Raw genomic sequence first — 24,350 nt, 5'->3', positions numbered from 1 at the left:
TGCCTTTAAACCTGTTTAATCGGTGCCTGTACTGATATGAAACTGATGTCATACTGAGAGCGAGGGTGACATGAAAAGGCCCATGCTGCCTCCTGGTGGTTTTACAGAGACACTGCACTTCACTTTGCTTCGTTTAGTTTTGGAAATGAAAACTATTCAGTACATTATAAAAAATAAAGTCAAATTATTTGGATAAATAAATTAACCCCCCACCCCCTCTATTCAATAGGATCCTGCAGAGAGGAGACATGAAAGTGAGGCGGAACAACACGCAGGAAATGGTCTGAGGTGGACTCAAACCCGGGCCCCTACAGCGAGGGGTCCAGCCTTCAGTATAGGATGGGATTCCAGCTAAACGTGGTGAGCCATAGTGGCGACCCAGGCATGCTTATTACTAATTCTTGAGTTTCACTGTGCACCGCATTCACCAACTACATCAACACGGTCCGTTTATTTTTACCATCTTTTTTTTTTTTATTAAAGTAAGAATATTTAAAACAGCAATTAATTTAAAACCCAGGCAAGTTTCTCCTTTTAATAGTCAGACAGCCACCAAGGGGATGAGAGCATAAACATACACACAACATCTGTGCATAACACACAAAAGAATGAAAAAGTTGCTTCAGAATTACATCAATTTATGGCACTCAGACAGTACACAGTCAGTTTGGCTCAGAACTATTAAAACATGTACAAATCAAGGTCCAATGTGGACCACTTCATGCATTTCATGCGCTCAATAAAAACAAAAACAAATAAAAACGGGCAAACGACTGAGTATTTATGAGACATTCAGGTCACATGACGCAAACCACACGCATCCTTTCCCTCTACTGAGCCATAAAAGCAGCCCTCGTTACAGCTTTCATATTTATCTGTAGTGACTGTGTCTTTTCTGACTCAGACCTCCTACTCCCATGACCTCCCTTTGGGAACCACTCATCTAGAAAACGCCATTAGATATCATTAAGACATAGCTAAAGAAGCACAGTGGTCACTGTCCAAATGCAGTAAACAGACTCAGACAGCGACCCCGACGTTGCTGATGTGGCTTGTTTCACGATGGGTTTGAAGGACTTGTATCAGTGTTACTGTATACAAGCAACATTTCAATGAGATACACAAGCAGCGAGATGTAAGCAGACAGTGTGTGTGTGTGTGTGTGTGTGTGTCAGCATTAAGAAGACAGATTAAGACTAGAAGGGGATTAAAACTAACAACTGGAACATTGAACCCAATCACATCACGACTGGTGAGTCATTAACCCCTCGATGCTGTAAGTGTGTGTGTGTGTGTGTGTGTGTGTGTGTGTGTGTGTGTGTGTGTGTGTGTGTGTGTGTGTGTGTGTGTGTGTGTGTGTGTGTGTGTGTGTGTGTGTACAGTGGAGTAAGGCAGGAGAAGCGTCAGATCTTGAGTGACACAGCTGACAGAGGGAAGGGCATCTTTCAACAAGTGCCGAGAACGACAGATTGCACATGCTCGCATATGCTGTACACTCAAACGCACGCAGCATCCGTGTTATCCCGCAAATCACAGGCTGAGCACACTGACGTTAAGCAGCGCAAACATCAAAGGAAGACTGAAAGAAAACAGCAACAACAGCAGGGCTTTGCACAGTATCACGATTCCTTCTTGTTTCCCCAGCCGAACAGTTTGGACATCGGAGACTTTGATTTTTCCTTCTTTGGTTTTTCCTTTTCCTTCTTAATGTCTGTGTGATAGAAAGCAAGAGCGAGACATCATTCAAATTCTTACTTTATAAAGAAAAAAAAACAGTTATTACATTGCATTATGAACACACTGTCATGATGGTGAATTTTCATGTTTTCAAATAATCCTGTGAGACAAACTGTGTTCATGTTTCAGTGTCACTGGCTTTATTCGCTTTCAATGTAGGTGCAGAAGTCCCACCCACTTTCTGTCCAGACCTTCTGTTTGCAAGGGACGGTCAATCAGCAGAAAGTTGCCTCAATAGGAAGAGGAGTTAAAACAACTTGTTCAAAATGAGGGGGGAAACTAAGAGGGTTGTTGCCAATAATTAATATAAGTAAAATATCCTGATAGGCTAAAGGCACAGAGCTGCACTATGACCCGATTCCTAAAGAGATTTAGAGTCTGAGCATCATCAACATCGACAAACATCCTGTTCACACAGTAGTAGTCATGATTCAGGCGACTGCGCCACCCACAAGATGGCGAATTGTAAATGTGTTTTTGAAAAAAGGAAATCGTTTAATATCCCCGAAAAGCAACTTTAATCCTTCTGAGCATTTATTTTGAAAGTCCAGTGTAGTTTGGCTAAAATGATTTTAAAGGATGAAACAGCATATAGGAGCTGTTTGTGAGTGACTAAGTATTGGGGGACAGATAAAAATGTTAAAATGTCACTGTATTATTAAGTGGGCTTTATTTTGTATACATAATTAAACAGCTCCTTTCATGAGCCCATTTAAGGGTCTTTAATATTGCACCGTGATTCAGAAAGCCCCACATTTGCAGCCAGCTTGCAGACACAAAAGTCTGACTTAGTCACCACTACGGATGTCCTGACGCCTGCCATCCAGTGGAAAGCAGGTGATTTTCCACATCTCCACCGCATGGGACACGGCACGTGTGTGTAAACGGACACACAACTGCACTCGGAGTGAGAACGAATTGTGAAACTTTGGCATTAACTTTATGAATACATTAAAACTGAAATGGCTAGTCTTTAGCCCACGGTCGGCGTTCGCTCGCTGCAATGTAATGACCTTTCACTGAAGTTCAATAAATCTCCTCAATTTTCAGCCTTGCTTTGCCGGTCATGAATTGCAAATGAAGCCGGATCCAACGCTGCTCTATCAGAGGGTCAAATTAAGCAGCTGCATTATCCATTTGTCTAATAGGGACGCTGCTGACAAAAAGAGAGGGGGGAGCATTTTGTTTGATGCTTTTTCCATTAGCAGTCAGTAGATCAAACGAGATGAAAACATGCCCAGGCGCACCCTTTAAAAAAAAAAAATTAAAAAAAAAAAAAGAAAAAAGAAAAAAATGCACCACGAGTCCCCACACACACAGAATTCTATCTACTTCAATTAGAGGTGTCCATGATGGAAATCCTCAATTGGATAATTTATAAGCCAACTAAGTTGCAGTGACACTGAGGTTATGATAACTAATGAACAGGGTGGGTGGGGTGGGGGGGCTGTGGAGGTGGTGCGGGCACTCACTGAAATCCAGCATCATCTTGTTTAGCTGCTCGTCCTCCTCTTCCTCCCTGAGAAGATGAAGCAGAAACACACAGAAGACAGACAGGTTAGTAAGCAACTGACCGCTACACTTAGAGCAATTTAAATAATCAGTTTCATTACGTCGTACTTAGTCCACAAAATGTCAAAATAAGGCAAAAAGTGTCCCAGAGGGCCGACGTTCAAGTTGATTTTTTTTCCTCTAGTTAAGCTGTTTAAAAAGTACTGATGAACAAGCTTAAGCCAATTTGCTACATTTGAGACAAAGTAAATAATAAATACAAGACATTTTCCTCAATACACAACTAAAACTGTTATATTTTTAATGCATTTACTACATGGCTGATTTGCTGATAGATTACAGTCACAGAAGTGACACAGGATAAGAAGTATAGTCAGTCATCTCGTGCGATGCTTTTAATATCTTTGAGTTTTAAGCAGTTAACTCTGGAGTTAAACATTATCAAATCCAAACTTTTTACACACACACACACATACTCTGCACACACCTGAGTCTGTCCTCATCCAGACCCTCCACGATAGCGTTTCTATCGTTGACAATCGCCACCAGTTTCTTCATCAGCTGCTGTTCTTTCTTCCTGTCCCAGGATGTTTTCAGATGTTCTGCACACACACACACACACACACACACACACACACACATTTCATGCTCAGATCAGCGGTCGGTTTTCCTTTTCCCCTGTTGTGCACTCTGCTCAGTTTCATCCCTAAACGTCCTCACCTGGTTTTTCCATCAGCCTCCTGAGCTCTTGCTCAACAGTGGGCTGCTCTTCCTCCAGCTCCTGGGTTCTTCCACTGCACATGTTTGAAAATAGAGATGACACCTAATTCATGGCTTTATTAAAGAGTATATCCTTTAGAGAGCAGGTTAAGATGGTCCACCTTAAACACATTCACAGAGACCTCGCGTGTTATTGTCGACACATCTGAAACTTTCAACGTTTTTAGAAAAACACTGCGTCATCCTCTCCATACTTAGTAGTTCTTGGGATAATTCTGTATCTTAGTCAAAATTTTTCAAACATCATTTGGCAACAGATGCATGTTTACGCATCCAGCAGCAGGTGTGTAAGTCTTCTCGTGCCACCTGACAAATGTAAATCTGACATTCAGACTCCCAACAGCTCAGTTTTGGCCTCCACCTCCCCCTGAGATTCTCAGTTCTTGTTTCCTTAGCTGTTGACATATTGACACAAAAGCTTTAAGAATAAGTTTCCACTCTGTTAAAAATATAGGTGTACCCAATGAAGTGGCTGATAAGGGTATACTGTACTATGTACATATTCATTAGGTACACCTGTTCATCTGGTCGCTAATGCAAATAGTCAATCACGTGATAGCAACTGAATGGAGTTAGGTATGGAAAAAACTACCTGTGGAAGTTCAAGTTCACGAGAATGAGAGAGAATGAGAACATATCCAGTGAGCAGCAGTTCTCTGGGAGAAGAGGTCAGAGGAGAAGGGCCAGACTGCTTCGTGCCATTAGGAAGGCAACAGATAACCAATTATTACATACCGAGGTATGATGATCGTTGAATGCACAACACAGAGAACCTTGACACTGATGGGCTACAGAAGACCATACTGGGTGCTGATCATGTGACCTAAGATCAGGAAACTGAGGCTACGGTTCACTCAGGCTCATCAAAACTGGACAATAGAAGATGTCGCCTGGCTTGAGTCTCAATTTCTGCTGAGACAGACAGTAGGGTCAGAATTTGGGGTAAACGACATGAAAGCATGGATCCATCCTTCCTTGTCTCAACAGTTCAGGCTGATGGTGGAAGTAGTACCAATTGAGCACTGTGTAGACACCACAGCCCATCTTACTGATTGTTACTGACCATGTCAATCCCTTTATAACCAGTGTCAGCAGGATAACACACCATGTCACAGAATTCAAACCACCTAAAACTTGTTTCTTGAACATGACGAGTTCACTATACTCAAACGGCCTCCACAGTCACAGGATCTTAATCCAGTACAGTGGATTAAGCGGTCCAACCCATTATGGACAAAGTGTACCTAATAAAATGTCTGGAAATGCTTTATAGCTACAAGTCAGTGTTATATCCGTCTTTACCATTTATTTATCAAATTAGTATTTTCAGTGGAATTGTCGCTGTTGTGTTCAGCAGCGTCGTGCTTCACACTTGTGTGGACACTGCAGACAGTCGGGGGTTGGTGGGGGTGGAAGGGGTGAGGCAGGTTAGCTGCTTAGTTCCAGGACACCCTGCAGTGACTCGGAGGAGGGAGGACACTGGGAATTCACACTGTCAACCTTCTGGCCACAAGTCTGTTTCACTAATCGCTAAATAGTGGCATGCCCCCTTCCTGTGTGTGTGTGTGTGTGTGTGTGTCTACTCACATGTAGACCAGTTCAGACTCCCGACGCATGGCCAACTGTTTGTTCCTGATCAGACCAAACCACTCAACCATGAGCTCGTCCGTGAGAGTGTCATCGTCACCCTCTGACGAGGAACACAGAGCACACAGTTAATCCCAGACACATACATTAAGATTTCTTACATTCACAGCACGTCCTGACTGAAAAGCCTTCACAAAACACACAGCTGGCGCGTGCATCCCACCTTCTTCGCATTTGCGCAGCTTCACCTCCAGATCGACTCCCCTCTTTTCCAGCTCGTTTAAATTCTGTTCAATCTCCTCAAGCTCCTTCGTGATGTCCTCTTTGGGAATGTAGTCTGGCTTCATCTACAGACGCAAACAGATGCAGAGAAAAGTGCATGAATGACATGCTCATTTAAAAAAAAAGCTACGGCAAACTTATTTTCAGAGACCCACTACCTTCTTTGTCTCTGACTTGGTGCCATTCTTTGTTTGCCCTTTCAGACCCTCCTGTAATCCTAAAAAAAAAAAAAAAAGGTGGAGATGAAAAGCAGAGAATAAATCAACCAACAAAGCTGAGAACGGATAAAAATTAGAAAGGCACGACTCACAGTAAACTGTTAGGAAGGCTTGTTCCTGTAAATGTTTGGTTATGACCACGCTCTTACCCTTTGATGTCGGTGGAGTGACAGAAATACTCAGGCTGGGAAACTGAGAGGAAGGCCTCGCAGAAATCTCTGAGGTCTTCGGAGCCTCATTAGACCCTGGTTTAGTGGAAGGGCCAGCAGGCCTGTGGGCGGGAAGAGGGACAAATGGAGAGGATTCGATTAACCTACAAGTAGACTCTTTCCCGTCTTGCTACAGTTTTGATTCATGAGAGCGAGAGGAAAGGTCATTCGTGGAAAAGGAACTCCGAGCACTGAGCATATGTTGCACCACGGAGGACTCGACTCAGTCCCGACACCATTTGGGGCTCGCATGCATGTGGCGGAAGAGGAGAGACTGAAAGCTCTGACTACAAATGATGGCCGAGACATTTGGAGGAGCAGCAGGTACAGGCTTCCTGTGGGAGGAATGTTTGGTGAGACGGATGAAAGACTGGATCACACGATGGATGGATGGACAGGACATCAGGAGGAGGGGGGGGGGCCTCATACAGTTAATGCCTCACGATGTCGATATGCTGAGAGGCCACCCACGTACATACACTCCCTGCTGTTATCAGGAGCACGAGTCAATAAGGAAAAGGACTCAACGAGAAGCATAAGTAGTAAGAATCAATTAAATCAATCAAACAAGTCTTACTTTGTTTCTTTGGAAACGGGCTTGAGCTTCGACCTCCAGTCTGCAGGAGTCTCAGTCTCCTTCACTGCTGCGGGAAAAGGGAAAAAAAAACCAAAAAAAAACCAAACAATTGAAACCAGTTCAGTTCCCTCATTAGACATCCACTAGTCAATGTCAGTTCCTAGTTCTGTTGTTTGGTTGTAAATGCTATTTGTTAAATGGCATTTTTACAACAATGACAGCAAATGCACAAAAGCCAAGGATGATATTACACCCAAAGTAGCTCCCAAATAAGCATATAAGCAGCAGATTAGACACAGTATTAATAAAATTATTAATAAGAAGCACTGTGGGAGTACAAACCAAGGCAGCTCACTCTCTGGGCAGCATTTTTATTTTTTTATACACAAACATAATGTAGGAGTAGGTGATGGATAATATGTATTGATTTGTAAATAACTTGAGATTATTGTATATAAAATTATACTATAGTAGATTTCTAACTAGGCAGCTTGTTCTCTTTCTCTCAACGATACTTTCTTTAAAGACAGAACACATTTCAGGGTCAACTTGGAAGAAAGGCAGATGTGAAATATAAAGGTCAGAGGTCAAATGTGTGTCAAAAGTGTGTGTGAGACCTTGTGTATCAACTCTCTGCTTGTAAAGTGTGTAAGTTTAACCTGATGTGTTGGGTAATGTACTGCCCGTCTTCGAGGGTGCCCTGTCTGCAGTCTTGGCCTTGAGCCCGCTCTGACTGCCCGGGCTCTCAGAAGAGTTCGTGGTGTCTTCAAACTGTAGGTCAGACAGGATCGATGGGTTCACTTTCAGCTTCACCTTCCCTCCAACTCCCTCTTTCTCCTTCTTTGGTGTCTCGACTTTAGGTTGAGATCTAAATAGAGGTGAAGAATGCAACTTAAATGCCTCTCTTCACCAGCAGAGGTCAGGGTAGAGCAGGATACAAAGTGTAATCACGTTTCTGGGAGTCTCAGGTTAGATTACTTACTTCTCAGTTTTATTTACTACTGTAGTCGCCCACGATTGCTTTTTGTTGTTATTGTTGTTTTCCTCAGACAGTTTTTTGGAGATGAAGGCTGCTGCTGATGATTTTGACTTATTACTCTCGTCTTCCTGTTTCACCTTCCAGCCAGTGCCAGTTGTTTTAGCTGTATTCCCACCTTTGTCCAAACTTTCATTTACCTCTTTTTTTCCAGTACCACCGACATTTATGACCACAGTAACAGCTTTCCCTGCCGTGGCCTGTTGTGCCTTACCACCAACACTCTGGCCTTTGTTTATGTCCACATTGAAGGTTGAAGTCTTTTTCTCCTCCACCTTTGCCGTGTTATCTTCCTGGAAGAACTTGAGTTTGGACTGGAGTGTCTTGGCAGCGGTTGCCGAGGGTCGAGGAGTTTCAGCCGGCCTGGTGTTGATAGATGGGGTCACAGTGGTAGTAGTGTCACGTGAAGCTGTGGGTCTGGCCAAAGAGTTAGATGATGCAGCCCAGGGGGCTGGGGACGCTGAAGTGGACTTGGGAGTGGTGGGTTTCTCCGACACCCGTGAAGGACTCAGACTGGAGGATGTGTAAGTAGGAGCAGGTGTACTGTGTTTACTCGAGTCTTTAAGAGGAGTGAATTTGGAAACATAGGAGTTTGGGGTCAAATCTTGAAGAGGCGTGCTTGTGTTTGCAGATGACAGCAACCTGTGAGAGAGAAAGTACAACACACACACACAGGTTACAACAGGGAACATAGTCACAAACTAGGAACATAAACCTGCGGTTGGTGCCATTTTAGCCTCAGTACACCTCGTTTATAATGATGCTAACCTGCAAACCCAAGCTACAGGAAGACTGTATTGGTTCAAAACGTAAATTAAGCTCAATTTGACTTTTTTTTTTTAAACATTTTATGTTAATAAATGAACATTCTGAATTCATAGAAATGTGTAACATTTGCAATTTAAAAAAAAAAAAATCTACATTTAGCGGTAACAGTGTTCTGGCTAGTTTGCTAAAGCTACTCATCTTTCTTTTCCTCATGATAGAAAAAGCAGGACAAATTAAGGTCCTATGTAAAAAAAAAAAAAAACCAATATATCAAAAAATGAACAAACAATAAAACAATTTAAGCTTTTTATTTAATGAGAAAAGTAAAATAGTCTTTGCTAAGAAGAAACTAGCTAAGTTTAACAAGGTAGCGGCAGAGCTAGCAGTCAATAGCTAACAAAATCCATGGATTTATCTGATTAAGAGACTTCTGAAATATTTAATGTGTTTTTCAATTATTAAACTAGTTAAACTGTATGAGAAAGGAAAACTAGAATATTTTTTAGTTGTTTTAACCGTTTTTCTTAATACAAGCGATTAAAAAATAAAAACTGAGTTATATGGAGGCATTACAAATACAATAATTAATAAGAAAAACTAAAATAAGTATAATAATTCTCTAGCATTCTTACACAAATCAGTCTTTCCCTGTTCTAATGGCAGACTTGGAATAAACGTAATGGACCTAAATGGCGCCAACATTAGCATTCCTATCATCTTACTTTGCACAGTTCCTGTGATAAAGCTTCCCATCCACTAGATGTCGCTGCACCAGGTGAACGTGCTTATGACAGGATGCACATGTGCTACTCAGGGTGCCTGCCTGAGATTTTCCAACCACAACCTCCTAGAAGAAAGAAAGAGAGAAAAGAGTGTGGACAAGAGGGGACTTCAGCCGTTACAACTAACTGATGTCACGCAATGTGGGCCTTTTTTTTTTTTTTTTTAAGTAACTACATTGACGTCATGGTAATCATCTGCTGACACAGACCAAGTGACCTGTCTGTAGTTATTTGGTCATCGTTGACGTGGATGAACGTACACAACCTTGGTCAGTATTTCGTAAATGAATTACTTTTAGACTTCCGCCCCAATTTAGAAATGTAATAGTAACTATTCAAGTTTACCTGTGTTGAAGTTTTGTTTTGATTTGGGGAAGGAAGTGGCTTTGTGATGTTGGAGGATGGGGGAGGGCTGTTCTCTCTGGCAGGCTTAGAAGAGGGAAACACCTTAGACGTCACAGCCTGGTTCTTCTTCCCTGACGGCTCATCGCTGGGGCCGTCGGCTGGACGCTTTATACCCGCCATTCCACCGACTGTATGCAAAGACAGATGAACAGATGAGATGTGTGCAGATGGACAGAGAGGGATACAGTAAGACTTTATTTAATACTCACTCGGGGAGCGTCCGTGGAAGTAGTTGTAGTATTGGGAGACATAAGTCAGGATGCTGAGGCGGTCAGGAATCTTAAGTGCCACCATGTCTTCTGCATCCAGCAGCGCTGGAATTCCCAGTTGTTCTTCTGCAACACTGAACGCCTGCAGATAAAACCAGTTTTATCCAGTGAGAAAAGAAACAAGACTTTGGGTTTTAAATCTAGACGAATGCAATGCACTTATAAATCATAAAAGCTTACGTTGTGTGATGTCTATGAAAGACTTTCTAGATCTTTAAGGACACCAAACATGATTGTGTTTTTTAGATGTCCCAAAGAAAAGCAAAAGAAGATAAAGGTGGGCATTTGTTTAAAAAATGCATGCATTCTCTGAGGTTTGCAGACAACACAAGTTTAATTTGAAAGAGGAAGAGATGTTTGCATAGTGTGAACAAACCATTTTCATTGTTCTACTGTCCCCATCTACGTCAAATACAAATCACCAACCTGGATTTTGTTGAATTCTATTCCCTCTACCCTTTATGTGAGTCACTAGTGAAAAATAAATCAAGAATTTGCACACTACACTAACATCCAGCAATTCCACGGAAGAAACAAGCAGTGGCAGGCCAACGAGCACCAGCGTCGTTGTTTAATCGGTAATCAGATAATGAAGAGAGCCACTCAGATGCTGTTTACTTTGCTGTGCCCTGTTAATCTCTTACAGTGTTTTCTTATTTGATTGCCCAACATGTTGTTTCAGCTTTGAGCTGAAACCCAGAGCAGCGTCAAACAGTTCCCGCACTTTAGCTTTATTCTCTGCTGGCCCAAAGAGCAGGCGTTTTGACATGTCGAGCTCTTGGCACTCCCCGAGTTCAGTCTAACAATGAAGAATCTGTGAAGAAAAAGTAAGTGAAGAATGCAAAGTGCCCGCATTGAAGCAGTCTGCTTTTTGCCACCACTTTTCTGCTCGCCCATGCTGAACGTTATTTCCACAATTACCCAAGATCCCACGGTGCTGATGTAAACCGAAGTTGTGTCTTAAACTCAAGCTGACTAACTTAAAGTCTGTTTTCTTGGCGTATTGAGCTTCATCTGTGTAGAGGAGCTGCACACTCAGCTGTAAATCTCAAACACTATCAGGGGCACAGGTGTGGCTCCTGTGGTCATGGTTCATTTACCCCACGAAGATTACCTGCTTCCTCGCTGGTTATATAAATATGATGATGTTCTTCAATGTCAGATAGCAACACTGAACTTTTCATGTATCATTAACTATCCCCCCGCACCCTTAATGTCGAGCTTTGACACCGTCAATAAAGCTGTGGTTTGAAGACCATTGCAATAGGTACCAGGGTTTTACAAGGGTAGTCCTAGTAAGCCGATCATCCTCACTAACTTCTGATCCAAACCTTTGTTCTGGACATGGCCTGAAATATGACAGAAAAGAGAGACAAGGGTTTTCCCTAGCAGGCATCACAGGGCAAAAGTCCAGGGCTATGAAGTGGAGTTAACTCATGACTCCTTTTATAGAGGAGAGTCATCAGAGTTCAGCAACTGGTGAAAGAACTGAAAATGAAACTGTATTTTTACTTCAGAGTCCAGCCTGATCTGTCTTTTGAGCCCAGACAGACACTGGCTGCTTCAACTTTTACACCAGTGCTGGATGTTATTTATATGCACGCATCATCACAGTGCTTTGGTATGCTGCATACTGCATGTATGCTGGGTCATAAAACACTGAGACCAATTACAAAACCTTAAAGCTTTCGCCCACGATTCGAGGTTGTATACTCAGGTCAGATGGTCTAGCTTATCAGTGTCATTATAAAAGTTATTCTCGCTTTGCTTCAATCATTCTTACTGACCTACATTCATCAAAAAAGAAAGGAGCGTGGGATGTTATTGTCTACATTCCCAAGTGTTATTCATTCAGTCTTTCCTGAATGTTCACACTGAATTTGGACAAAGAACGCTCATATTTGCAGCTTCCTCCTCCTGGAGGGAGGAAGGATGAAAATCAACTAAGTCTGATGGCGCTGGGCCCTGTGTTTTGGCCCGAGACAATTTCCACTGATGTTTGAGGTTATAAATTGTGTCTGTTTTTATATTTTACTCTTCATCCCACAGAGACTGGTTTTGTTTTGGTTTTCTGCTGTCTGTCTTGGCCAGGACATTCACACAAAAGAGAGAGTCATGCTATCCTTTCTAAATAACAAATATACCTGTGCATTCTAATGACACCGATGGCAGAGTTACTTTTATTTTGTTTCACAACAAACAAGAGGACTAATCACCAGCCCCCGCTGGTATTCTGTTTGTTTTCACCATCATCACCACCTGATATTTGCCAAAAACCCCATCCACTGATAAGGATCAGCAGATGTCGCTGAAAGTATTTGGAAAACTAACACGCAGGTAAAAAAGAAATCAATAGTTACGTTGACTGAATTCACTCATAAATGGGATGTACAAGTTAACATCAGGTGAGCAAACAGCACCACACACCACGAAAACAGCTTCAACAAAAACTAGCTTAAACTCATTAGCCAAAGTGGCTGTGTCCATCTTTTATTTACAGTTTGTGGATACAGCTAAGGATTTATTTTTTTAAATGATGACATGGCTGCCTTGGATGATGTCATCTTTTATATACAGTCTATGATTGAGACTTAGATTCAGATTTATTGTCACATGGCATCACCATATTTTAGATATGTGCAAAGGCAAAAATAAGAGCATCTGTCTGGCAATGGAATAAAAACAAAAGTAAATAAAGGAACAAGTCATGATTTATTTAGTGACTTGACAGTGGTTGGAAAATAGCCCTTCTGCGTCCTGCTCCTGTAACTGAGGACATATTTATAGTTTTCTGGGCTGGGACTGGAACAGGTTACATTCAGAGCAAACTGGTTTTCAAAAAACAGACTGTGATTTATTAACTCGCATCATAAATGATAACTAGGGTGGTGATTTTTGTCCATCAGCTTTACTTTAATTATTTAAATAAATCAATAAACTCTATAATTTTTGCTAACAATACTAAGAGTCTATAGGATGGCAATGCAGAACCATAGACTCTGTATAAACAGTGCATGCAGTCACCAGTTGGTGGGGATATTCTGACCTTCGCACTCTTGGGTTTTTATAAAACTAGATGTGACGAATGAGGGCTGGGTCTGATTGAGAAACTGAGGACAATGCAAGCTTGTGTGGTCAGTTACAAAGTAGTCATGGCTGAGGGATTCATTATTTCCAAAACAGGAATGTTCATATTAAAAGTTCATTTCAATCCATCAAATAGCTGCTGACATACTTCAGTCTTCAGCTGGCATTGTCATATTCAAGAACAAAATTTAAAAAAGGGGAGGATTAAGGGAGCCTTTGTTGGATTCAGGAAATCGGTTTGTAAAATAAAAAAAAAATGGTAAGTGTGAGCATCCAGAATGGAAACGTGTCTTACCAGCTTGTTGTTCTCATAGACATCGTCCTTCTTCAGCGAATCAAATTTTCTGCAACAGAGCAGGAAAAACCCAGAAGTTACAAAACACATAAATCAACTTCCCTCCTGCAGTCTTCAGTTTTGAAGCAGCGCAGACTAACATGTGTTATGCAGTCATGCATTGCTGACTCACTTCTGCATACATCACAACAGCAGCGTGACACCTGCCTCACTGATCCCACGCTGAAGATCTGAAACTAACATGAGGTTCAGCCTGCATTAATCACACGGTCACGACTGAGCCTTCAGCCACTGTTTACTGCTGCGGCTCATGTAAACATGGCAAGCGCCTTCGCTCTGCTCTGGCTCGCCATAAATACTGGAATGAGGCGATTACAGCAGCTGTGTCTTTTCTGTCAAATGGCCTTGCTGAAACAAAAGCAGGCATCTCTGCGAGAGTGACTGGCCAGGAGTCAGTTAAAGATGATGAGAAAATACTGCTTAGAGGCTTGGGCATCAATCTTGCAAATCTTCTGCAGTGAAGAGTGCAAGTCCTCAGATTTTTATAGTAGGTACTGGAAAAGTACAACTAACTCTAAACGTAGACATAATAATGTAGCTCATTGTCCAATTGTGATGATGACATTACAAAACTTAGTTTCTGTTGTGACTCGAATTAAAGTTATCAAGGACACATAGTTTAAAATGGGACCGTTTCTGAGGACAGATCATCACAAAGTTAGACACGACACATGTGGCCAGCAGCAGTCACAGGGATTTGTAAAATGCCCAATTCCATTACGCAGACATGCTGAGCATTGAAATCGAGTGCAGATATGTAATAGTGCTATCTTGAAATCACCCCCCACAAAACCATAAGTGACCGTCTCTGCAACGCTCTTTGGGTCACAGCTCAGCTTCGTCTCTGCTTCCTACAGATCAGCAAATGTTCAGATTTGTCTCTGACAAAATAACACAAAGAGAAGGGGGGGAAAGCGAAACTCTGCCATTAAACTTGGAAGCAAAATCAGTGACTTCAATCTTCCATGAAAATAGTTTTATGTTGTCAACAGACAAGTCAGGAGTGCAGCCAATAAGTTTCACTTATTTCCTGCTTTCGTTCTCCGGTCCTGTTTCAGGTGTACTCACATGAGATCGGGTCTGTGTTTGTGGATGAGGGCGCAGAAAGCCAGTCCGTCCCTGAAGGACGTGGTCATGTTGGTGATGGAGACATCCTGGTAGCCCTCACACTGGATCCGGCACCACTGCTGCAGAGCCTTCACGGCCGCCATCCCGGAGCTCGGAGCCGGACTGATCCGTGTGAAGAGCGCAGCAGTGCCTCTGGAAGCGCTCACAGAGGTCCCTCCTTTCTTCGCTCCTCAGCGTCCAACAAGTAAAACTTTAGAAACTTTCCACAGAAGCCCAGACTGACGCCTTATCCGGGAAACTGGGAAGGCAAGTCTTTTAGCGTTTGTGTGAATCACCTCACTGACTGAGTTAAGTGGAAAGAACCTGGACGTGACACCTGCGAGAGGTCGACGATGACGCGATGGTGTGGGTGGAGTTTGTCTTTTAACTCTTTGTGTTCATCTGCCGAGTGACACCGCAGATTCTGGGATCCGATACCAAGCAAATACAGGGCCAGTGTACCGATACCAATACCGATAATTGTAACCTACAAACGATGAGATCAGATGAATCGTCATCAATTTGCAAATTTTGAACAGATTTTAATGACCACTGGGATTTTTATTTTCCACAATAATTAGTTAACACAACAAAACACACCTTTCAGCTTTTCATATATTTTGGAATTTGTTTTTTTGGAGAGCTGGAATGTAAATTTTAAAGCATTTGGTCGGGTTCTGTATTTTAAATGTGTTGTAGGCTATGAATAAAACAGATGTGACAGTCAACAATGAAAGCTTATATTCAGACATTTTTCATAGTGCATATTTGAGGTATATTTTGTGAGTTTAAAAACATTATTTTATTACAATTCAGTAGGCTACATACTGACCGTAAAGTATCGATCCGATATCAACATTTAGTTTACTCCACCCACATATATTGCATCTGTCTGTGTTTGCCTGTCTGCTATAAAGCCAAGTCATAAATCCAAATTTATACAAAGAGAAATGTAGCCCTCTACTTACTTCCCTAAGTGCTGTTCCAGAGAAGACGTAGAAACCACAAAGAGAAAACCATCATGTGTAATTTTGCATGTGTTAAGTATGTAATATAAACGTGACCTCAGGTCATTAGACTCCCACAGATACCCAGAAACAATACTGGGGACTTGCAGCTATTTGAAGGATTTCCATCCTGAGCTTAACAAACAAAAATCTATAAGTACCCACATCCCACCTAACAACAGGAACACATGCCCCAGTATGTACCTAATGTCTGTAATGAGCTATTTTAGTTATAAGGGGATAAAGAGTGAAAGCTAGGTGTGGCTTATTCTTGTGTAAGTCAGCTTGCCCGGTCTTGTTCTGTCTGCTGGGTGTGTTGAAGGAGAGGGGTGTAGTCTCTTCACTGAGTTACCTGACACCTGCAAAATCCAGCAGGGTAAGACAAAAGAACAGAAGGCCGGGTTTACTCATTCAAACGTGCAAGAATCCATTTTCACCCACCTTTCTGCCAGGCTTCTTAAAAGAATTCAGTTAAATTAGATGCAGAGAAAAAATGATAGAGGCAGCAATACCTGATCATAAGATAGGTAAAAACAAAAACAGTATAACCTGTATCTGCTGGTATTAAAGGTACTTTCCACAGCTGTCTAAAGGGTCACCACTGTGGATGGATGGATCCACATGTTTGGATTTGGCATAGATTTTACACTGAATGCCCTTCCTGCTACAATCCTCTCGTGTATCTTGGCTTGGGCCCAGCACTCAGAGTAGACAAGTCTGTGACTTCCTGAGGTCAGGAGCTCCTTTGTGTCTTCTCTGGCTTATGCATCCAAGGCAAATATGATTATCTTTTTTCTGCTGACATGATTTCCTATATTGTGTGTGAGAGAGAGAGTTTTAAAAGAACAGTTTCCCACTGTCTCTGTTCTGTTTTACCCAAATTTGATCTGCATTTCAATTCTGTTTTTCATTGCATCAGTTCACAATAGTTGAGAGTGGGAAGGAAAAACTCCCTTTTAACAGGAAGAAACCTCCAGCAGAACCAGGCTCCGGGAGGGGGCAGAGAAGAGAACAAAGAAACAAAAGCAGAGTCTAAAATAAAGTGCATGGCATGCAGTAATGGCATGTAGCCACGTGATGTGTGAAAATGTGGGTGTGGCCAAGAAATGCTGAGTCCATCATGGGAAGCGCCCCAGCAGCATAACTAAGGGATGGCTCAGGATCAGCTGATCCAGCTCTACATGCCAAAATAGAACTTTCAAGACTAATTTTAATAATAGACAGGGTGTCTGTCTCATGAATCCAAGGAGTTTTTGGAACTCGTTACAACAGTCCGGCCTAGAAGTAACAAATGCATGAACTAGATTTTCAGCATCACTCTGACACAGGATGTTTCTAATTTTAGCAATGTTGAAGATGAAAGAAGGCACACCTACACACTTCTTTAATGAGCATGTTTACTCCAAATCACTGCCAGGTTCCCTGCAATGTTACAGGGGCACAAAGTAATGACATCCAGAGTAAGTAGCTGGTTAGACACCACATATTAAACTGTCACTGAGATTTTCAAGCAGAGTAAAATAACCTTGGTTTTGTCTGTATTTGGAGCATTTTAACAAACCCTTAAAATCTGAGTTTGTTCAATCTACAGATGCAGAGCTCCTAACTTGTGTGCACAAGATTAAAAAAAAAAATCTCACCTCTGTCTCATTTTCCAGTCGCTGGTGTTCAGATTCTCATAGGCGTTGCTGTATACATTCACATCTGAACCTTAACTCTCAAACATAGTTATTGCTGAACGCGGTAGTTCCTCCGAGCTCTCTCTGATTTGGTTCATTGTGTTTCGTTCATGATTCAGGTCACGGTTTTTATATGAGCATTATTTTCAGTGGCAGAGGAGCTTTTACGAGCTGGTTTTTGTCTTGAACAACTGGTGGAAACCAAAAATAGAGGTAAAAAAAAAAAAAAGGTAACGATTAACGCCTTACTTTGATGACTCTAAGCTGTGAATGTGGGGTTTTTTCCACCCTCTAGCAGTGATGTAGAAGCACATCTCTTGGAAATGACATGTCTAGCTTTCACCCTCCAACCAGAAAAGGATAGTGAAACTGTGGTTTTTAGTTGTAAAGCATAATGCACCTCTGAACATGTCTCAGACACTCATTGGCATAACTTAACATTTAAAAAAGGGTTATATTCTTACACTTACAATTTGTGTTGAACCAAACTTTCATTTTCTTGACTACTGCTTTGGTTAATTGGTAAATGGACTGATTCTTATATAGCGTCTTTCCACTCTCCTGGAGCACTCAAAGCACTTTATACAACACGCCACATTCACCAAAGCACTGTTTTCTATGGTTTACAGTGCTGGATGCATCAGAGAGCAACTTGGGAAGTCAGCATCTTGCCTGAGGATATTTGGTATGCAGACTGGGGGAGCCGGGGATCAAACCACCAACCTTCCGATCAGCACATGACCTGCTCTACCTCCTGAGCTACAGCCACCCCTATTTTGGCTTACTATTTCCCATGAAGAGGATTTTCTGGGAAGTCAGCTGTATGTACTCCATGTGTGTTGAATCATCTTTTTCCTCTCTCTGTTTGAGGTCAAATAGGTTTTTTTTTTCTCCTGAATTTCACAGTTAGATGCTGCTTGCCTGCAGCATACGAGTTTTTCACGGGAACAGTTAAATGGATGCCATTCAGATCACAAATAATGAATCCAAGCTTCAGACCATCAAGGAAATCTTTCAGCTTGATAGGTGGAATTTACTGGACTTTCAGGCTAAAGTTGGCTTGTGCAGAGAGCAGATGATGTGATACAATGTGAGCATGAATCACATAGCAGAGGGCAAACAGAAAGCAAAAGTAAGGAAACAAAATCTGATAATGAAGTAAACACTTGGCTTGATGTTGGGCTAACTGTCACCGAGCAGTTTTCAACACACCTTTGAGCAAGACCAGATTTCAAAGTCTTACCAAAATAAACTGACAGCCCCTGAGTAACAACAACAACCTGCAGAATACTTGGAGCAGCCCTAACTTTCACATACGTTTCTGATGCCAGGTGATATTTTGGAGAATAAACTTTTATCTGCTGCCAGCACAAGATTCACATTCCTGGTTTTGATTGAAATATCTTGCAGTGCATCAGAGGGATTCTCACGCGATACCATGAATGCATCCACAAGCAAACTAGTGACTGAGCCCATGGAAAGTGTTTACCATGGACAAAGAGCAAGAAAGCCAATTCCCTTTTTCCTTAAACTTCTCCTGAAGACTACAAGAGTTGTTAGCCATGTTGGACATGATACCAAACCACTGGTTCCTTGGGAAAAGCGTATTTTCCAAGACTGGAAAGGTTGGCAAGTTGCTGGCTCTGGCTGTGTGAAACCAGTTGTGAAGGAGGTGCTGCACCAAAAACCTCACTGCGATAGCTTTGGCTGCAAGCTGACTGACACGGCTGAATGCAGTTTCCATGTTTGTCTACAAAGGCTTGTTAACTACTAGCCGAGCAGAAGTAAATCTTGAAAAGTTTCAGAGCAAGACAGAAATGTAGAATGGTAGCCTTCAAAGTAAAAGCTGCACCTCAGGGCTACAGCAGGGATCTTTCAAAAAGTTCAAATTTTACTGTAAAGCCAAAAGGTGCCTATTTCTGTTGTGCGTAGTATTTTACACTACAACTCATGGAGTAGTTGTAGTGTTCGTCACTTCCATACACACTTCAACCGACAGCAAAAATAGGGAAATTTATGCTGACTATTTAACAAACACATTTTTCTTATCAACAGGTAGTTGTCAGGGGGTGATCCATTACTGGTCTGTAGACCTGTGTAACTGGAAGTTTATCAGTCATTTCTCTAGTGACTGCCATCAACCTCCAGCAAACAGTCAGGGAATACTCATTTTCCCTCACAAACAGTGGTTGCCAAACGGTTGCAGACCAGTCTCTAGGCCGGTGTGTCTGAGGCTGTACTGGCTTGATCCATACCACCACAAAATGCCATGTTTTTGCAAAACCTCAGTACAACCCAAAGAATTTTTGCAACCATATGCTGGCAAACCAAAATAATGCAAGTTTAAGGCTTCACTTTTCAGACCTACCATACTACACATCCAACTTTAATGTGTCTGTGTGTGAAACACGGTGCCTTCATAGCACCACCAGGTCAGATTTAGCTCAATGCACGTCTACCATCAGTCAAAATCTACTAATTTAATCTACTTTCCTTTTCAGGAAAGTCAGGTGAGTGAAGCATTAACATGCAACATTTTTGACATACTAAACAGCACAGAGGCTCGTCCATGTGTGACTTTCTTTCCTCTTTTTTTCTGATTTTTCATTGCTGAAAACAAACTGCACAGAAACCTGTACAATCTTTAGAGTCAGGTCAAAAATCCAGACTTCACATAATAGCCAGCATTGTAGAGTGAACAGAAATATGGTAAAAATGGTAAATGGCCTGTATTTATATAGCGCTTTACTAGTCCCTAAGGACCCCAAAGCGCTTTACACATTCAGTCATCCACCCATTCACACACACATTCACACACTGGTGATGGCAAGCTACATTGTAGCCACAGCCACCCTCTGACCACCACCAGTAGGCAACGGGTCAAGTGTCTTGGAAACAAATGCAAGTGCAGTAAAAAAAAAAAGAGCTTGGTGTTGTCTCTGTCCCATGTCAGCAACTCTTACTGTTAAAAATATCTCCCACAAGCTGCAAAGGAACGTTCAAAGTGAACAATGAAGCTGCATTTAACTTCTTTTTATGACTTTCCAGATTTTTCTTCCTTTTTTTTATACGCAACAAGGCCTTCTCAGTAACACTGCTAGTTTATTTTAAATTCAGTTTCTGCTTTATGTAGCATACAGCAAAACTTTAATGTGACAAAGCAGAAATTCAGAAAAGCCCGACTGGAACACAATCTGGCAGCTCCAAGTTTCTTCCTCAGACAACTGACACTAAATCACTGTTTGCCCTACAAGCAAAGTTGCACACATCAAACACGGACAAGAATCCCACAAAAAGTCTTGTGTGTTGGTCCCACTCTCCACATGCAAAGCATACAAACACCCCCCTACGCATGAATGCCTAATCCTCCCAAATCCAGACAGGAAATGCCCTCGTCAGTAGAGCTGAATGCTTTTGACAGACCCCTGCTGCTCTTTCTCTGAGCTCTCTCTCCTCCCCCTTTTGCTGAATGATATATGTGCTCTCCTCAAAGTCCCATCTGGAAACAGTTAGCCTGTGAACATTTCCACACAGCCAATAAAAACACATCTATTGCAAGCCTAGTTTATCAGCAATGGAGGACAATTTCAGCATGCAATTGTTACTTTCACTTTCTGGAGCTTTTGTTGGTACAACGAAGCAATAGTTTACTGTCATGACTCAGAGATCCGGTCAAAGGTCTGGCGTAGCGTCAGGGCTCCTTTTCCATGATGTTTTCCAGTTAGTTTGTTATGGTGAGAAACACGTACTAGAACATGCAACTCTTAAGAGTCAAAATGATTTATAAGAGTCCTCAGATGACCCCGGTATCTTAATGACGGACATCCTGAGACTGTTATCTAAATAACTTCTGACTTTCATAGAGTGGAGAGTCTAGTCTAGTCCGTAGATGCAATGAGGGTTTTAAAGGGAAACAGCATTACAGAGAAAGAGGTGGAAAAAGCAGAGCAGCAGGATGAGAAAATAAGAGGAGGAACAGGAGAGTGGCCTTATAATTTGCACAAACACACATACACAGATCTCAACCTTGTTTATAGCTCCAGGAGTAACTATGAATAAGCATAAGGTAAACATTAACCGTACAGCTCACAGTTTCAGTTAAGAACAATTGTCATTTCCTGATAAGAAATATTTCAATGTGCAATGACTCTAACTGAATATTTGCTGGTGATAAAGTGCTACTCCCGGTGAGGTTTTGAGGGGTGCGAATGTATTATTTTCTTCTCATGTTACAAAGTGTGTCAGAAACATCCTCTGTTGCCAGAGTGGCAATTACACAGTTACAGTCATGTGGAAGAAAAGGACTCCACAGGACTCTGTACAGGGAGTGCAGAATTATTAGGCAAATGAGTATTTTGTCCACATCATCCTCTTCATGCATGTTGTCTTACTCCAAGCTGTATAGGCTCGAAAGCCTACTACCAATTAAGCATATTAGGTGATGTGCATCTCTGTAATGAGAAGGGGTGTGGTCTAATGACATCAACACCCTATATCAGGTGTGCATAATTATTAGGCAACGTCCTTTCCTTTGGCAAAATGGGTCAAAAGAAGGACTTGACAGGCTCAGAAAAGTCAAAAACAGTGAGATATCTTGCAGAGGGATGCAGCAGTCTCAAAATTGCAAAGCTTCTGAAGCGTGATCATCGAACAATCAAGCGTTTCATTCAAAATAGTCAAAAGGGTCGCAAGAAGCATGTGGAAAAACCAAGGCGCCAAATAACTGCCCATGAACTGAGAAAAGTCAAGCGTGCAGCTGCCAAGATGCCACTTGCCACCAGTTTGGCCATATTTCAGAGCTGCAACATCACTGGAGTGCCCAAAAGCACAAGGTGTGCAATACTCAGAGACATGGCCAAGGTAAGAAAGGCTGAAAGACGACCACCACTGAACAAGACACACAAGCTGAAACGTCAAGACTGGGCCAAGAAATATCTCAAGACTGATTTTTCTAAGGTTGGATTGGCTGGATTGGTAAAGGCAGAGAGCTCCAGTCCGACTCAGACGCCAGCAAGGTGGAGGTGGAGTACTGGTTTGGGCTGGTATCATCAAAGATGAGCTTGTGGGGCCTTTTCGGGTTGAGGATGGAGTCAAGCTCAACTCCCAGTCCTACTGCCAGTTTCTGGAAGACACCTTCTTCAAGCAGTGGTACAGGAAGAAGTCTGCATCCTTCAAGAAAAACATGATTTTCATGCAGGACAATGCTCCATCACACGCGTCCAAGTACTCCACAGCGTGGCTGGCAAGAAAGGGTATAAAAGAAGAAAAACTAATGACATGGCCACCTTGTTCACCTGATCTGAACCCCATTGAGAACCTGTGGTCCATCATCAAATGTGAGATTTACAAGGAGGGAAAACAGTACACCTCTCTGAACAGTGTCTGGGAGGCTGTGGTTGCTGCTGCACGCAATGTTGATGGTGAACAGATCAAAACACTGACAGAATCCATGGATGGCAGGCTTTTGAGTGTCCTTGCAAAGAAAGGTGGCTATATTGGTCGCTGATTTGTATTTGTTTTGTTTTTGAATGTCAGAAATGTATATTTGTGAATGTGGAGATGTTATATTGGTGTCACTGGTAAAAATAAATAATTGAAATGGGTATATATTTGTTTTTTGTTAAGTTGCCTAATAATTATGCACAGTAATAGTCACCTGCACACACAGATATCCCCCTAAAATAGCTAAAAATAAAAACAAACTAAAAACTACTTCCAAAAACATTCAGCTTTGATATTAATGAGTTTTTTGGGTTCAGTGAGAACATGGTTGTTGTTCAATAATAAAATTATTCCTCAAAAATACAACTTGCCTAATAATTTTGCACTCCCTGTAGTCCCTTATAAGCACACCTTTACTGCTTCCATAATAATTAAGGTGGTAAGCAGCAGCCAGGTGGTGCTGATCAAATGCACTTGATAAGGTGATCATCCGCAAGTGTGAGTACCTTTATAAAAGCAGGTTCTCTGGCAGATGCACAATTGTGCAACCTTCAGTGAAGCTGCAAAACACCCAAGAGCTACTCTGTTATATCAGAATCTACAGGCCTCAGTTAGCATGCTAAATGTTAAACTTCATGATAGTTAAATCAGGAAAAGGTTTGAACAAGTGTGACTTATTTAGAAGTCAGAAGATGGCAGCACAGCTTAGGTTTGCCAAATTGTGTCTGAACAAACAGCAAAACCTCTGGAGCAATTTTCTTTGGACATGCAAGACCAAAGTAGAGATTTTTGGCTTTAGTGTACAGCAACAGAGTTGCTGAAAAACAAAACTTTAGAACAAGTGTGATGCATGGTGGAGGGGTGATGATTTGGGCTTCTTCTGTAGACACAGGACCTGGGCAGCTAACAGTCATTGAGTTGACCTTGAACTCCTCTGTATACCAAAGGACTTTAGAGTCAAATGTGAGGTCGTCTATCTGACAATCGAAGCTTGGCCAAAATTAGGTCATGCAACAGGATAATGATCCTGATGACAGCAGCAAATCTGCAACAGGACAGGTGAGAAACAGAAGGATGAAGGTGTTTCAATGATTCAGCCAAATACCTCAGCGGACTCCAATGCTGTGAGAGTTGTGCATAAACCAATGTCCACATATCTCAAAGAAATGAAGTAACACTGTAACGAGTGGGACAGCATTCCTCCAACATGACACGAGACTGATAAAGTTACAGAGAAACTGATTACTTCAAGTTCTTGCTGTTGAATGTGATTCTACAACCTACTGAACATAGGATGTACTTTGCTTAGTCCTGTCCTGGTCATTGGGAGACCGTGCCCTCTGCTGGCGAGTTTACTTCAGCACTTCAAGAAGCAATACAAAAAAAAACATCTGTTCACTACTTTATAAGAGAAGGCCTCAAAACTGTACATCAAGTTAAAATAAACAAATAAAACAGGAAGTCTCTTTATTTTGAAATGTTTTATTGTCTGATGTTACACTCAAAAGTCA

The 24,350-nt window shown here is 41.8% G+C and overlaps 1 protein-coding gene across 2 annotated transcripts; it reads right to left on the bottom strand.

The window, feature by feature from the left end:
- Window positions 1–452: 452 nt before the first annotated feature.
- micall2b (mical-like 2b) lies at window positions 453–15,191 on the bottom strand. Of its 2 annotated transcripts, none has more exons than XM_040051154.1 (16): window positions 14,673–15,191; window positions 13,545–13,593; window positions 10,103–10,244; window positions 9,834–10,021; window positions 9,429–9,553; window positions 7,885–8,580; window positions 7,562–7,770; window positions 6,903–6,966; window positions 6,266–6,387; window positions 6,057–6,115; window positions 5,840–5,963; window positions 5,617–5,719; window positions 3,970–4,043; window positions 3,737–3,851; window positions 3,210–3,256; window positions 453–1,711 (listed from the first exon to the last, which is right to left on the bottom strand). In XM_040051154.1, exons 1-16 carry the CDS (start codon window positions 14,813–14,815, stop codon window positions 1,620–1,622), a joined length of 2,352 nt encoding a protein of 783 aa, XP_039907088.1. In that variant the 5' UTR covers window positions 14,816–15,191; the 3' UTR covers window positions 453–1,619. The 2 variants fall into 2 exon arrangements, with proteins under 2 accessions (XP_039907088.1, XP_039907015.1); XM_040051081.1 differs by having other exon boundaries at window positions 6,903–6,969; window positions 14,673–15,190.
- Between the last annotated feature and the right edge of the window lie 9,159 nt (window positions 15,192–24,350).

This window comes from Simochromis diagramma, unplaced genomic scaffold, assembly GCF_900408965.1.
Source record: "Simochromis diagramma unplaced genomic scaffold, fSimDia1.1 OVJJ01000798.1, whole genome shotgun sequence".
NCBI classification, from domain to species: Eukaryota; Metazoa; Chordata; class Actinopteri; order Cichliformes; family Cichlidae; genus Simochromis; species Simochromis diagramma.
This window is presented reverse-complemented; position numbering and strand designations above follow the sequence as displayed.